Genomic DNA, 17,050 nt, shown 5'->3' on the forward strand with positions numbered 1-17,050 from the left:
AATTGTAAACAATTTTACAACACCAAGTTATAGTCCAGCAATTTTATTTTAAATTCACAAGCTTTCGGAGGCTTCCCCCTTCGTCAGGTGAACGATGTGAAATGACGAAGGGGGAAGCCTCCGAAAGCTTGTGAATTTAAAATAAAATTGCTGGACTATAACTTGGTGTTGTAAAATTGTTTACAATTGTCAACCCCAATCCATCACCGGCATCTCCACATCATATAAATTGACAGCATGAGAAGGTGAACTGATATGGTACAAACATGATTGATTTTATTTATGCCCAGGTACGGTCCAGTAAAGTAATTCCCCCGAGGTATGCGTAGTATGAGCCTTACAATTTCCTGAAGGAGCTCCTATATTGACGCAGAGTATTAAACGCCTACCTTACTGAAGAAAGTTTTTCTCCTTTCTTCCAATCCCAGAGAACTATGGTGTGATTTTGATCCAGCCCCACTGATGCCAAGCGTTTTCCATCCGCTGAAATAAATAAAACATTCTACTTTTTATTTTTTGAAAGCTATCATATTTTGTACTCGGAACCTATATACTGGACAAGCATACGCATCGTTTAGTCCTATGGAACCTAAAGTCCCTAGTTCTTGATATCCTAGAAAGCGCAAAGATCCACCCACTTGTGAATCTTCCAGTTCTCCAATGGTGCGGAGAGAGGTTACTAGTATCCAACAAGAGTTTTGGAAGCTGTTGCCAAAATATTGATTAAACCAATCAATGGTAAGGGAATGGGGTTGAGTGAAAAAAAATCAAATGATGATTAGGCTACACTGCGGTTACTGAATATTTAAGGAGCCTGTGGATTGTCACTTATAATTGCAGCTCTGGTGTGGCAACCATGGATTTCACATTAATAGTGACGGTCATCATCCTTTCAAATGTGGGTACGGTAGCATAGTGGTTATGGTACTGGACTAAAATCCAGAGTCATGAGTTCAAATCCCGCCACGGCAGCTGGCGAATTCAAATTCAATTAATTAAATTCAATTAAATAAAAATCTGGAATTAAAATACTAGTATCAGTAATGATGGCCATGAAACTACCGGATTGTCGTAAAAACCCATCTAGTTCACTAACATCCTTTAGGGAAGAAAACCTGCCATCCTTACTCGGTCTGGCCGATATGTGACTCCAGACCCACACCAATGTGGTTGATTCTTAATTGCCCTCTGAAATGGCCTAGCAAGCCACTCAGTTGTAAAATCTCATTATGAAAAGTCATAATAAGAATAAAACCGGACGGACCACTAGGCACCGGACATGACAACGGCAAAACACCAAGCCCAGTCGACCCTGCAAGGTCCTCCTCACTAACATCTGAGGACTTGTGCCAAAATTGGGAGAGCTGTCCCACAGACTAGTCAAGCAACAGCCTGACATAGCCATACTCACAAAATCATACCTTTCAGCCAACGTCCCAGACTCTTCCATCACCATCCCTGGGTATGTCCTGTCCCACCGGCAGGACAGACCCACCAGAGGTGGCGGTACAGTGATATACAGTCAGGAGGGAGTGGCCCTAGGAGTCCTCAACATTGACTCCAGACCCCATGAAATCTCATGGCATCAGGTCAAACATGGGCAAGGAAACCTCCTGCTGATTACCACCTACCGTCCTCCCTCAGCTGATGAATCAGTCCTCCTCCATGTTGAGCACCACTTGGAGGAAGCACTGAGGGTAGCAAGGGCACAGAATGTACTCTGGGTGGGGGACTTCAATGTCCATCACCGAGAGTGGCTCGGTAGCACCACTACTGACCGAGCTGGCCGAGTCCTGAAGGACAGAGCTGCTAGACTGGGCCTGCGGCAGGTGGTGAGCGAACCAACACGAGGGAAAAACTTACTTGACCTCGTCCTCACCAATCTACCTGTCGCAAATGCATCTGTCCATGACAGTATTGGTAGGAGTGACCACCGCACAGTCCTCGTGGAGATGAAGTCCCGTCTTCGCACTGAGGACACCATCCAACGTGTTGTGTGGCACTACCACCGTGCTAAATGGGATAGATTCAGAACAGATCTAGCAGCTCAAAACTGGGCATCCATGAGGCGCTGTGGGCCAGCAGCAGCAGAATTGTATTCCAGCACAATCTGTAACCTCATGTCCCGGTATATTCCTCACTCTACCATTACCAACAAGCCAGGGGATCAACCCTGGTTCAATGAGGAGTGTAGAAGAACATGCCAGGAGCAGCGCCAGGCGTACCTAAAAATGAGGTGCCAACCTGGTGAAGCTACAATTCAGGACTACATACATGCTAAACAGCGGAAGCAACATGCAATAGACAGAGCTAAGCGATTCCACAACCAACGGATCAGATCAAAGCTCTGCAGTCCTGCCACATCCAGTCGTGAATGGTGGTGGACAATTAAACAACTAACGGGAGGAGCAGGCTCTGCAAACATCCCCATCCTCAATGATGGCGTAGTCCAGCACGTGAGTGCAAAAGACAAGGCTGAAGTGTTTGCAACCATCTTCGGCCAGAAGTGCCGAGTAGATGATCCATCTCGGCCTCCTCCCGATATCCCCACCATCACAGACGCCAGTCTTCGGCCAATTCGATTCACTCCACGTGATATCAAGAAACGGCTGAGTGCACTAGATACAGCAAAGGCTATGGGCCCCGACAACATCCCGGCTGTAGTGCTGAAGACTTGTGCTCCAGAACTAGCTGCGCCTCTAGCCAAGCTGTTCCAGTACAGCTACAACACTGGCATCTACCCAACAATGTGGAAAATTGCCCAGGTATGTCCTGTCCACAAAAAGCAGGACAAATCCAATCCGGCCAATTACCGCCCCTTCAGTCTACTCTCAATCATCAGCAAAGTGATGGAAGGTGTCATCGACAGTGCTATCAAGCGAACCCTGCTCACCAATGCTCAGTTTGGGTTCTGCCAGGACCACTCGACTCCAGACCTCAGCGAGTATTCTGCAGCGAGTGACTCACCTCCTCACTCCCCAAAGCCTTTCCACCACCTACAAGGCACAAGTCAGGAGTGTGATGGAATACTCTCCACTTGCTTGGATGAGTGCAGCTCCAACAACACTCAAGAAACTCGACACCATCCAAGATAAAGCAACCCGCTTGATTGGCACCCCATCCACCACACTAAACATTCACTCTCTTCACCACCGGCGCACTGTGGCTGCAGTGTGTACCATTCACAGGATGCACTGCAGCAACTCGCCAAGGCTTCTTCGACAGCACCTCCCAAATCCGTGACCTCTACCACCTAGAAGGACAAGAGCAGCAGGCACATGGGAACAACACCACCTGCACGTTCCCCTCCAAGTCACACACCATCCCGACTTGGAAATATATCGCCGTTCCTTCATTGTCGCTGGGTCAAAATCCTGGAACTCCCTTCCTAACAGCACTCTGGGAGAACCGTCACCACACGGACTGCAGCGGTTCAAGAAGGCGGCTCACCATCACCTTCTCGAGGGCAATTAGGGATGGGCAATAAATGCTGGCCTCGCCAGTGACACCCACATCCCGTGAACGAATATAAAAAAAAAAAATAAAGAACAGTACTATTGAGAGGTGAGGGCAACCAGGCACATAACTCACAGAAAATGACCATATTCCACAGTGAGTGCTACAAAACCGGATTGCCGTGCCATGGACTCACATTGTCAGAACAGTTTGAACTGAAGGAAATTACACAACTGTTTCACGTAAGAGCAGAGGACTCACTGATCTCCTCCATGACTATAATTTTTCTGCCTGTTGCTGTGTGAGTTACAATTTAACTTTTTGCCATGGGATTATTTCAATTACCCAGTAGCAATGCCAGAGAATGATACCCAGCCACATTAAAGGTGTGACAAGTTGACATGGTACCAGAGGGAAACTGGTGCCCATGGAACCAGATCTCAGTTTGAGAAGACAGGAGGGGGAGAAAATCAGCATGAGGGTCGACCTGTGGAGGTCTTTAAGATTATGAAAAGGTTTCGATTGGATAGAGGCAGAGAAGATGATTCCAAATGTGGGGCAGACCAAATCTAGAGGCCATAAATATAAGATAGTCACCAATAAATCCAATAAGGAATTCAGGAGAAACTTCCTTATCCAGAGAGTGGTGAGAATATGGAACTCACTACCACAAAACGTGGTTGAGGCAAATAGGATAGATGCATTTAAGGGGAAGCTAGACAAACACATGGGGGAGAAAGGAATAGAAAGACATGCTGATAGGGTTAGATGAAGTAGGGTGGGAGGAGGCTCGTGTGCAGAATAAACACCAGCACAGACCAGTTGGGCCAAATGGCCTGTTTCTGTGCTATACATGCTATGTAATTCTATGATCTGTTCTACAGAAGTTGCAGACTCAATTATTTGCACAGAAATGAACAAATACACAGAGACAACATCAATTATGCATCATTGTGGGCTTCCTCAGGATTCTCAGTATTAAATGCACATACATGGAGGTAATGGTGTCCAGTTAATCTATGGCCTACAAAGGTTTCCACTCAAAGTCCAGATGAAAGAAAGAGTTTCATTTACATGGCACTTCATCACAGTTATCAAAACACTTTACTTGTAAAAAAAAAATTTACTTCCAAGGGCAGAGACTATTCTGATGTAGGAAAATACAGTTACCAATGCATGCAGACTGGCCTCTCCAAGTAGCAAAGAGATAAATGACCAGCTAGCCTGTTTTGTTGATGTTGGTTAAGGGAGTAACGTTGGTTAGGATTTCAAGAGAATTTTCTACCGTTTAACATCTGCCAGAACAGGCAGACAGGTTCTGTTTAATGTCTCATCCAAAAGATAGATCCTCCGATAATTCAGTTCTCCCTCAGCGTCAGTCTACACTGAATTATATAGAAATTACTACATGGAAACAGGAAACGGGCTATTTGGCCAATCCAGTTTGCGTTGGTGTTTATCCACCACGTGAGCAGTATCCTAATCCCACTCTGTTCCCATATCCCTTTATTCCCTTTTCCTTCAACCACCTATTCTTAAATATTGACATGGCTTCTGCTTCAATAAAGAACTCCTTAACACAATTAAAACACAGTCTAATAACCGTCTATGTAAAAAAAAGTTTTCTCCAGCTCTCTGTTCTAAATCTCTTACATGTAATCTTATATTTAATCTGAGCAATCTCAGTGTCAGCTGTGGCTCAGTTGGTAGCACTCTTGCCTCCGAGTCAGAAGATGGGTTCAAGTCCCACTCCAGAGACTTGAGCACAAAATCTAGGCTGACACTCCAGTGCAGTACCGAGGGAGTGCTGCATTGTTGGAAGTGCTGTCTTTCAGATGAGATGTTAAACCGAGGCCCCGTCTGCCCTCTCAGGTGGACGTAAAAGATCCCACGGCACAAATTCAAAGAAGAGCAGGGGAGTTATCCCTGATGTCCTGGCCAATATTTATCCCTTAACCAACATCACTAAAACAGATTATCTGGTCATTATCAAACTGCTGTTTGTGGGACCTTGCTGTGCACAAATTAGCTGCTGGGTTTCCTACATTCCAACAGTGACTACGCTTCAAAAATACTTCCTTGGCTGTAAAATGCTTTGGGACGTCCTGAGGTCGTGAAAAGCGCTATATAAATGCACATATTTCTTTCTTTATGTCCCATCATTGCACAACTCTTGTTGACCGGAGGTCACCGGTTACGGTTCCTGGCTTAGTACAAAGGGAAGAGTCAATTCTCTCTTAACTCTCAATTCGCTTTATTCACACCGTTAGATCATATACATATAGCTTATACGTCTAGTTAGATATAGACATGCAGTTTACACCAGGTTATACAGTTTTATACCCAAACGGTCTAAACACACACCCACTAGGTTTCTCTGACACTCACTGAGTGGTCACAGAATATAAAGGATAATACCCGAAAAGGAGAGCTGACGCTGGCCAGGCGTTCAGTTCTCTCTCTCTCTCTCGACGTCGTCTCCACGTCAGTAGGGTCTTCCACTTCCGCGATGGTTGGTCTCCGGAGTCTTCGCTCTCTCTCTTTCGAGGTTCCTCTGACACTCCCTGAGTGGTCACAGAATATACGTCGTCTCTACGTCCCTGACGTAGGTTCTTCCACATCCGTGATGGTTGGTCTCCGGATTCTTCGCTCTGGCTCCACGCCCCAGATCCTTCATTCTTATTCCGAATCTTATCTCTTCAAGCTGTGCTGTCTCTCTCCCTTTGGTTTAGGCCTGCTCGCTTTTGCCTGTGTCTTCTCCTCATTGGCTCTGTCCCAAGGACTTAGGTAGCATTACCTCATTACTCCTTTTCTAAATAAGGACTTGTGTCTTATCACATCTCCTTTGTCTTTCACAAAACTTAGCTAATTCAAACTGGTTCCAGCCAGCTCAGGCCAGCGACTGAACTCAGGTTACTTCAGTTCAAAAGTTGTTCTTGCCTGTGTATCAGCAGCTGAGGAATCTCAGGTTACTTTCTGCAGCCCCTGGCCAACACTCTCAATGACTAGAACCAGTCCATTTCCATCTACTCCACTGCATCTCTTCATAATTTCAAACATCTCTATCAAATCATCCCATGGCTTCCGTGTAGATAAGTGCTGAAGTCTTGGAACCCACAAGACTGAGATGTGAGTGCTAACAACAGGGTAAAGCCAACACATGGGCATGATTTTCACCCCGAAAAGCGGGTGGGTTGGGGGGGGCATTAAAAATTGCAACAATTTCAAACCCGCCCATTTCTGGTTTTCATGGGGGCGGGCAACCAACCTGCTCTCAGGAGGCAGGGTGGTCACTAACTGGCCCGCGGGCCTCCATTTTTTCAGGTTTTGTGATTTTAGTCTCTGGGGACTGGGATTTTTTTTAATTATTCGTTCATGGGATGTGGGCGTCGCTGGCGAGGCCGGCATTTATTGCCAATCCCTAATTGCCCTTGAGAAGGTGGTGGTGAGCCGCCTCCTTGAACCGCTGCAGTCCGTGTGGTGAAGGTTCTCCCACAGTGTTGTTAAGAAGGGAGTTCCAGGATTTTGACCCTGCGACGATGAAGGAACGGCGATATATTTCCAAGTCGGGATGGTGTGTGACTTGGAGGGGAACGTGCAGGTGGTGTTGTTCCCATGTGCCTGCTGCTCTTGTCCTTCTAGGTGGTAGAGGTCGCGGGTTTGGGAGGTGCTGTCAAAGAAGCCTTGGCGAGTTGCTGCATTGCATCCTGTGGATGGTACACACTGCAGCCACTGTGCGTCGGTGGTGAAGGGAGTGAATGTTTAGGGTGGTGGATGGGGTGCCAATCAAGCAGGCTGCTTTGTCCTGGATGGTGTCGAGCTTCTTCAGTGTTGTTGGAGCTGCACTCATCCAGGCAAGTGGAGAGTATTCCATCACACTCCTGACTTGTGCCTTGTAGGTGGTGGAAAGGCTTTGGGGAGTCACTCGCTGCAGAATACCCAGCCTCTGGCCTGCTCTTGTAGCCCAGTATTTATATGGCTGGTCCAGTTAAGTTTCTCGTCAATGGTGACCCCCAGGATGTTCATGGTGGGGGATTCGGCGAAGGTAATGCCGTTGAATGTCAAGGGGAGGTGGTTAGACTGTCTCTTGATGGAGATGGTCATTGCCTGGCACTTTTCTGGTGCGAATGTTACTTGCCACTTATGAGCCCAAGCCTGGATGTTGTCCAGGTCTTGCTGCATGCGGGCTCGGACTGCTTCGTTATCTGAGGGGTTGCTAATGGAACTGAACACTGTGCAATCATCAGCGAACATCCCCATTTCTGACCTTATGATGGAGGGAAGGTCATTGATGAAGCAGCTGAAGATGGTTGGGCCTAGGACACTGCCTTGAGGAACTCCTGCAGCAATGTCCTGGGGCTGAGATGATTGGCCTCCAACAACCACTACCATCTTCCTTTGTGCTAGGTATGACTCCAGCTACTGGAGAGTTTTCCCCGATTCCCATTGACTTCAATTTTACTAGGGCTCCTAGGTGCCACACTCTGTCAAATGCTGCCTTGATATCAAGGGCAGTCACTCTCACCTCACCTTTGGAATTCAGCTCTTTTGTCCACGTTTGGACCAAGGGTCTGAGGTCTGGCGCCGAGCGGTCCTGGCGGAACCCAAACTGAGCATCGGTGATCAGGTTATTGGTGAGTAAGTGCTGGGCCTTCTCCTACAAGCCGAATGAGAGGCGGCAAGAAGGCCCGAAACTGCAGGTAAGTGCCTTTGTCGCACTGCTTGTGGGCCTGGAGGAGCAGGAGTGCTTCCCCCAGGCCCAACAAGCCTACCTGCAGCGACCCCCCACAACAATCGCAACCCCCCTCTCCAATGGTCACGGCTCCCAAGATGACCCTCGATCCCAACCCCTCCGCTCCCCTCGGTAACTGAACCTCGATCCCCCTCCCGATGACTAATCCCCCCCGATGACTGACCCCCTCCCCCGATGCCCCCATGCCCTCCCCCCCCCCCCATCCCCGTCCTCTCCATACATCCAATCTAAGACTTAACTGAACACTTACCTCTTCCTTGCTCTTCTCCCATCCGACTGAGACCAGCCTGTTAATCAGGCTGACCTGTCGGGCGGGAAACAGTCAAAAAAAAATAAAAGACGTCCTTACGTGAAAATTGTAAAGACGTCCGAGAAACCCGTACTTCCAGATTTCCCATCCGCAATTCGACCCCCCCCAGCCCCCATCCCGACTCCAGGATAAAATTATGCCCATGGTCTGTAAAACGTAACAAAGAATTTTACATGTCAATGCACAATTTCAACCAGTTGTCTCTGCCAACAGTAAGTGAATATGAATGATTGGCTGCAAGCTGGTTAGTGTGTTTTAGGGCTAATGATCCCTTTGGACAATTCACAATCATGCACAAAAAATTACATGCTCCATCATTCAGCAAACTTACAGTATTTTTAAGCAGCAAGTTAAGTGCCTTCATGATTTGAGGAGCCTACATATAATCATGCATCTGTTACACAAACCTGTGCACAATAAGTGCTAGATACAATAAGTTATCTGCCATAGTAACATTTGTCTTTTTCCTAAAGTTATCCCAGCAAACATGCCTAATACCTGAATGTACTGTTGTCCTAAGTGTAATTGGAAGCATTTATAATAAAAAGGACAGGTGGATTGCAGAGGAGAGATATTGTAAGAGTACGGAGTATTCAATGCCAAAGCCAACAGAATAGTCAAGGAGGTTGAGAAGAGGCAAATAAACATGGTCAGCCATTTGTGACTTTGACCAGTGGATTCCAGAAGCTGGATCAGTAAGTCTTAAACAGGTAGCGGTGGGAGTAAAGAAAGAAAGAATTTGCATTTATATAGCACTTTTCGTGTTCTTAGGATGTCCCAAAGTGCTTCACAGTCAATTAAGTATTTTTGAAGTGTAGTCACTGTTGTAATGTAGTGAAACACGTTAGCCAGTTTATGCACAGCAAGGCCCCACATATGGCAAAGAGATAAATGACCAGATAATTTGTTTTATGGCGATGGCAGGACACCAGGGAACTTTCCTGCTCTTCTTCGAAGAGTGCCATTGAATCTTATGTCCAATTGAGGGGGCAGACTGAGCCTTGGTTTAATACCTCAACCAAAAGTCAACACCTCCAACAGTGCAGCAATCCTTCAGTAGTGTATTGAAGTATCAGCCTAGATTAAGTGCTCAAGACTTTGGAGTGGAGCGTGAACCCACGATCATCTGACAGGCAAGAGTGATACCACTGAGCCAAGGCTACCATCAGATAGGTACAGTGTCAAAGGTCAGAGTCAGCTTGAAGAAGGGCTAGATGATCAGAAGCTAAGGCAGGAGGGAATCGAGAGAGTAGGTAGTAAGCTTCATAGGTGAGATGGGTTTAGTGAAGGCTGTGGAAGTGGGAGACGGAGGTAGACGATAGATAGGTTCAGGAGCTTGAAACAGATTGAGTCAATTATGCACACGCAGCAGACTGGAAGTAACAGTCGTTACAAAATGAATACAGAAATTCAGCCAGTCCAAAGTTATTCTCTAGGCTTGCAATCTGGGGGAATGCCTACTTCTGCCTCTGTAATATCCCCCTTCTCCGCTCCTGCCTCAGCACATCTGCTGCTGAAATCCTCATCCATACTTTTGACACCTCCAGACTCGACAATTCCAATGCTCTCCAATGGCCGGCCTCCTTCCTTCCACCCTACGCAAATTTGAGCTCATCCAAAACTCTGCTACCCATATCCTAACTTGCAACAAGTACCGTTCACCCATCACCCCTGTGCTCACTGGCCTACATTGGCTCCTGGTCTGGCAACACCTCGAATTTAAAATTCTCATCCTTGTGTTCTAATCCCTCCATGGCCTCACCCCTCCCTATCTCTGTAATCTCCACCAGCCCTACAACCCTTTGAAATCTCACGTTCCTCCAATTCTGGTGTTGTGCCTCCCTGACTTTCATCGCCCCACCATTGATGGCTGTGCCTTCAGCTGTCTAGTCCCCAAGCTTTGGAATTCCCTTCCTAAACCTCTCTGCCTCTCTCTCGTCCTTTAAGACACTCCTTAAAACCTAACTCTTTGACAAAGCTTTTGGTCACCAGTCCTAATATCACTTTATGTGGCTCGGTGTCAAATTTTGTCTGATAATACTCCTGTGAAGTGCCTTGGGATGTTTTACTATGTTAAAGGTGCTATATAAATGCAAGTTGTTGTTGTCTAAACTTCAATTTACCCTAAACAAACAGGAAAGATACCAAGGTGAGTATTCCCTGTTGAATATTCAGGTTGAAAAAAAGTAGTAGCATGCTCAGTGAGAAAATATCGTGCCTCATAGTTATTAAGTGTGCAGAGGTCTCAAAAACTTTATCAATAAGAATCATATATTGCACTTGTATGAAAGTACAAAAGAGTATCGCATTTGGTGACAACATTGAGTGTGAAGGAATTCAACTGAAGATACCAATTGGAATCACCTATATATGCATGTGATTTGCCTTTAATGTGCAACACTAGTACAGGATTCTAATAAGTAGTGTTATTTTTACCTGAAAAATCTATTGCACAAACCCCAAACTGGTGATGTCCTTTTAAAATTGATAGTGGCTTCAATACCTCTGCATCCCAGATGTGAATTGCAGAGTCACGGCTCACCTAAATAAAGAGAAACAATTTACAGTTATTATTTCCAGACGAGCAGAGATTTTTTATGATGTTAAATTCTTACTGATATTCATGAAAATAACACTGCTCAATTAATAGAACTGGAAGTATACTTCGCATTCAATAGGTCAGTTGTTGTTCAGAGGAAATATCGCAATTAAACTTTTTGGATGAAACCACATGGTTATTTTTGACTTGTACAAGGATAGCCAAGTGGGAATCTCTCCCCCTGCTCTACTGAAAGCACAACTCATATTGAGGTATGGTTCTGTCACCTCGCTCAAGTAGCCATTCTTCATGTTATAAGCCTAGATAGTTAATTTCAGCAGGTTATTCAAACATGGAGTGCATCACAGCCTAATCCTGTTCTCTCCTAGCTTGTGCACACTCATACACTTCAGCAGAGGTCACTGAATAGCAATCCAGAGCGGAAACTCTTTTTTTCCACTCCTTATCCCAAACTAAGGTCAAATGTAGTGCTAAGATCGGCTAATTCAATACAGGTGGAAATAGAATCTGAAATTTTCTGGTGTGTATGACTTGGCCACTAGGGCATTGTTAAATTTCTTTTTAATCACAAGATTAGTATGAAGTTAGAAGGTGATCCCAGAGGAACTCAGAGTTGAAGGGGCAGGGGCATAAAAACATTTGTAATTAAAAGAGAGTTTAAGATGTAAAGCAAACTAAAGGATTTTGTTTCGTAATTGTGTACAAATTATTGTTTACAAATATTTGTCAACTCAGTAAGAGTAAAATACTTTTATTCTCTATTAGACAATAGAAGATGTATGCTAACTGGAATATACCTGAAATTGAAAAATAATCACTATGACAACTAAGGTAGAGGACTCTATATCATTTATTAGACAGCACAAATCATAGATAGCTTACACCAGTGCACTAACCCTTAAACAAATACGACTATTTGAGGTATACTAAGTGAACTGAGTACATATCAAAGTTCTAATACCTGATAAAGAATATATAATGCTCTAATGTGTGTCCTTTAGGAAAAGACCCATGAATGGTATAACTGGGATGGTATAATTAAGTTTAAGAAACTGCAACACATTTCCTGATCTGGTGTTACATCAGCAACATGAAAGTGGCAATCCAAGGAAATCAGAGCATACCATCCAGGAAGCACACAAAATGGCTCACAGGACAGCCAAGTAGGATCATTTCAATTTAAATTTGATACTCACTATGCTACAAATGCACTTACTTCTGATAAAAGCATGTTCTAAAGCATTAGATGTCCAAATCTACCCACAGATAAATAGTAAGAATTGCTATTTGTGTGCCTGTATATGTAGCTCTATGGAATCAAGTGTGAGACATTAAGTGGGGAGCAATCTGTGGTGAATTGATAAACTACTTGTGTTTCTTAATCCTACTTCTGACTCCATTTATAATTTAGTTATTTTGCTTTAGTATGCCACTATTGCATAAATTGGAAGTTGCCGTGATGTATTCTGATGAATTCTATTTAATGTTGCCAGACATAGCGCACCCTGACAGCTAGATACAGGAAATATCCATCAACCAAAACATGCAACAAGAAAAAAAATCTGACTAACCACCCACTCCTTATTTAATTACAAACCAAACTTTAAAATATTAAATGTTATATATATATAAAAAAGTGGATTAAAAAATTTTAAAACAGGGACCGTGAACCCAACCCCATTTTAATGGCGGCAGGTTTCATGGTGTGCAAGTGTCCTGTCGTGGAGAGCTGGGACACTCGCACACCATGAAACCTGCCGCCATCACGTGTTTCCCAGGACCTGGGAAACCTGGCAGTAAAAGGGAGGTGGGAGCATCCGGCTCAAGGCGGCAAGTGCCTTTTACAGCGCTCCTTGTGGGCCAGGAGGAGCAAGAGTGCCTCCACCTCCACTCACAGCCCCTTAAGGAAGCCTTCAACCTTCACTCTGCCGATCGCAGCTTCTCTTTCCCCACTGCTGCGATCACAGAGCTCCCCCCCCGCCCCCACGCACTGATTTCCGGCCTTCCCCCCTCCCTCTTCCCAAGCCCTGATCTCTGGCCTTCCCTCCATCCGATTGCCAGGGACCGTCCCCTAAGGTCCCCGGCTGCGGCCTCCTGCTACTGGTTTTCCCGCCTGGTAGCCAGCCAGCCTGTCAATTTGGCCTCCGCATCCCCGGCCTTGACGCGTTCCCTAGCCACTTTCGCCTTCCCCTGCACCCTCCCCGCAAATATTGGGGCCGCTATTTGTTTCCTTAACACAACCTTTCTTGTCTCTATTATACCAATACTATCATGGTCTGTGCTCCTCTTTCATTTTTTCTAAGCTTCAAACATGCCACCATACATAATCTTCCTCCTCCCTGCACTGAAATCAAGATTCATCACACAATCCCTACTCTAACTCAAGCTTTTCCAAGACCACAAAAATGCAAAATTCCTTGCCTCCCCTTTCTCTTACAATCTTCAAGCTTTTAAGACCCTAGTTTGGCATCAACTAATGTTCATTTCTTGATTGACGTCATCTTCATTTTACAACTTTGGTGGTGTGCTGCATTATGGACCTTGAACTTGTCATTTAATCTGAAAAAAGCTAAAATTGGTATTGGCAGTGGGCCATTATTGGCTGTAGATAGCATTCTCAGCTGGAAGAGTTGCATGGCACAAGGATAAAACAGCACACGGGTTTTTTGGGAGAGTGGAAAAAGGTGCCCACCCTTACAGGAAGGTAACGTTCTAAAAGAAACTAAATATTTCATCCCCATAAGGAGGACAGTTGTGAGGACTTCTTGAGGTCTTTGGCCTTTTTGACGCACAACCCTACTCAAACTTATATTATAGAGCATTTTCTCTACATCAGAATTATGAGCTGCCAGAACTTTTTGGTCATATGAAATTATGGCATTGCTCATCAGAAACACTTTGTAATAAAGGCTTCTTTATTTTTGTTTCCATATGAGATAAGGGGAATTAACAACCAAAGCAACAGCCAGTCATACTTTATCCAGCAAGGCCGAAAAATGCACTTGGGAACTGGTAGGATATCCTAAGGTGACTTCTTCGTTCAGTATTCACTTTTGAAATGGGATTCTGCTTCTACTTGGCAGATATGTTGTGTGATTTTCTATTCCAGCCAGGAACTGCAAAAGTAGAAACTTTGTAGACAATTGTCAGGTTTATTCTCAAACGTTCCATGAGCAACCAAAGAAGGGCAAAGTTGGCTAGCATCAAATGTAGGCTTTAGTCACCACTTTATTACTCAGTTTAAAACTGAATCTGGTCTCATGGATCTTTGAATTAGACCAGTGGGGCCTGGTTCCTCCTTTCTCTGTGTAGAATCTCTAATCTGGGAATCTGATACCTTGGGAGGATTGCAGCAGTGACTGGTTCCTATTTAAAGGAACACTTAATTGGGTTGTTTGCATGATTTGAGCCATGTTGACCCCAAGTTGACTCTTATGCCTCCTATTCCTATATCTAGTTAAGGGAGATGTGCAGCTATCACCGACATCACTAGTGAAATTTAGCCATCATTTGTTAGTGAGCATGGTTTGTGTGATGAGTACCCAGGTGGACATGTGGAAGCAAGTACCCTTGAGGTTGAAAGGGGCTAGGGAATCCCTGTAACACATTGTTTGTATGATAATGAGAGTAACAATCACCTTGAAAGTTTTTAAAGAGTTTTCTCAGATTTGGAAAGAATGGGTTTGAACCTTCTTGGGAACAAAAAGCCTTCCAAACACCGTTTTGGCAACTTTGACACTCAAGGACTTTGTACTGAGAACAGAATAGCACCATCTTTCCAATACACTTTAGGCAATATTTCTACCACTACAGTAGCCATCAAACAGTTTAAGTCTCTCACAACTCAATGTCATTCATCAATCCAAATATGTAACCAGGAGTGGCAACATAAGAAATTTCCCTGAGACAGATCAGATGCTAGTGTCATTGGCATCAGCTGATGCCTATTGCAGCTGAATATAATTTTCTTTGTATGACGTGACCATCATAGGAACTGAAGCTGACAATCCTTGCAAAACATGTCACAATTCTCCCAAATGCTAGTGGACACAATTGATCTGATAATTAGCAGTGAAAGTCTGCATAATGGTATATTTGGTGACCCACTGAATATAGGACTGTAAGAAGTATGACATTATTAGCACTGCAGAGGAGTACTTATAGCCACTTGGGCCAGTACCTCAGATTGTGATATAGTTTGTCCTTCTGCACAGATATCTCAATTTTAAGTGGAATTTGAATCACAGTATCATTTCTATGAATCATTCCCTATGGACACATATGCAATCAAATATAGTCTTTAACATTGCAATGCAGATCTCATATGCAGCAAAGTCAGATTAAGAAATGTTGCTGAAGCAGTATACCTGGCCACTAGATACGAAGAATCATCTGGACTCAATTTAGAATTTGAAATTTGACACTGATGTAAAGTAAACTTCTGAACACTAACAAAAGTTTATCAGCAAAATGCGTTGGACAAAAGGCTTCTCAATGGAGCAGATAAAATGCAACTGGTAATAACAGGGAGAAAAAGATCTAAGGTGAAAACAGAGAAAGATCTTCAAGTCTGCAAGGAGACCAGATGGTGTTAAAGTTTGCATTGCCTGAGGCACTGCAATAAGTACAGTGTCAGTCATGGAACAAAACATTTCATAGGGATTGATATCCATGGGATTTTCGTTTTGCCCAGTGACCAGGTCTGGCCTAATTAGCAACCTGAGTTGCTTGAGCTGGGAAAAATCAAAACTAATTGAATACCAAACCAGTCAGACTTTTTTTGGCTTTAACACCATAACATCAACATCCAGACTGGTCCCAGATACTGATTTCTGTGGCACTAATCACTGAAGGCCCTGTAAATGTCAACATTGCAGCAACTCCAACATGTGAGAGGAGGCTCCAAATGATGAATACAGTAATAAAATGAATATTTCCTACTAGCTAGGGACTCTTCACACAATTTAAAAAAAATACTACATAGCTAGGAGAAATACTTTAATATAAAGTACTCCCATTGTGCTAGCCTCTTCCATCAATAGTTATTCAAATAAACTTACATTACCTGGCCTGTTGATATATAATCCTTTAAAGGATGAATTGCGAGACAGACAATGTCATCATCATGGCCAAGGTAGAATCGCTGTATATTCTGCTGACGATTATACACTATTCCTACTGCTGCAACATGGTATACAATCTCTCCAGTTTGAGTGTAATATAGATTGCTCCTGCAGTCATAGCCCCTGTAACTGAAAGGTAAAAAGAAAGTCATATAGCAGTAATGTCAATTTTTACTCCTATACTGAGTTTTCTTCAGCCAAGTTCCTCACAAATGGATCCTTTCTAACATCTGTGGAAGGAATGTACTAGTTGATAAAAGGAGCGAGAGAATTCACTCCTTCAAATAGATTAGAAGGCCTTTGTCAGCTCATTAATTTTACCTAGCGGGATTGTTTGTTCTTTAACTTAGCCTTGATATAATGATGAGGCTGGCAGATGTGTCGAGAGTCTCGTATGTTGTAGTGTCAGGCCTTAAATAGAGGGGCAATTAGCAGCCTAGTTAAGTGTGCGTCCCCAGGACAAGAAAGCTGACAGCTATAGTCAAAACAGAACATCTTCCGTCCGGTGCCTCCCAGATTTGGTAACCAGCAATCTGTTCAGTTTGCAGCTACAGCTCATTAAATTAAGAACTTTACTACGTGTATTGTCTCATTAAATTGAACCATTTCAAAAACTTTTTTTTCCAAAAAAGAACATCCTACCCATGAACAAAATGTAAGCGCACACTGCTGTCTGGAGCTTTTTCCCGTTTCTTTGAAGTCGCTGCTTGACGTTTTTCTTTGCATTTCTCTTTAAGCTGAGGTAGATCTTCTTTGTAAACCTATTGAAAGAAAAATAGATTGAAAGTAAAAAAAATACAAAAAAATGAAGGGATGGCAAAAGGGATTGGAGTAGATGGATAGCTCCA

General features: G+C 44.1%; 1 protein-coding gene across 4 annotated transcripts in view; it reads right to left on the reverse strand.

Moving 5' to 3' along the window:
- The window catches only part of LOC137326606 (echinoderm microtubule-associated protein-like 5), a 207,748-nt gene that overhangs the window by 120,264 nt on the left and 70,434 nt on the right, over positions 1-17,050 (reverse strand). For all 4 annotated transcript variants that reach the window (XM_067991872.1, XM_067991873.1, XM_067991874.1 and 1 more), the window contains exons 13-16: positions 16,845-16,963; positions 16,145-16,331; positions 10,956-11,061; positions 390-483 (exon numbers count right to left, since the gene is read on the reverse strand). In XM_067991872.1, coding sequence (XP_067847973.1) covers positions 390-483; positions 10,956-11,061; positions 16,145-16,331; positions 16,845-16,963 — 506 coding nt within the window. The remainder of the gene's footprint in view (positions 1-389; positions 484-10,955; positions 11,062-16,144; positions 16,332-16,844; positions 16,964-17,050) is intronic.

Source organism: Heptranchias perlo, chromosome 10, assembly GCF_035084215.1.
Source record: "Heptranchias perlo isolate sHepPer1 chromosome 10, sHepPer1.hap1, whole genome shotgun sequence".
Lineage (NCBI taxonomy): Eukaryota > Metazoa > Chordata > Chondrichthyes > Hexanchiformes > Hexanchidae > Heptranchias > Heptranchias perlo.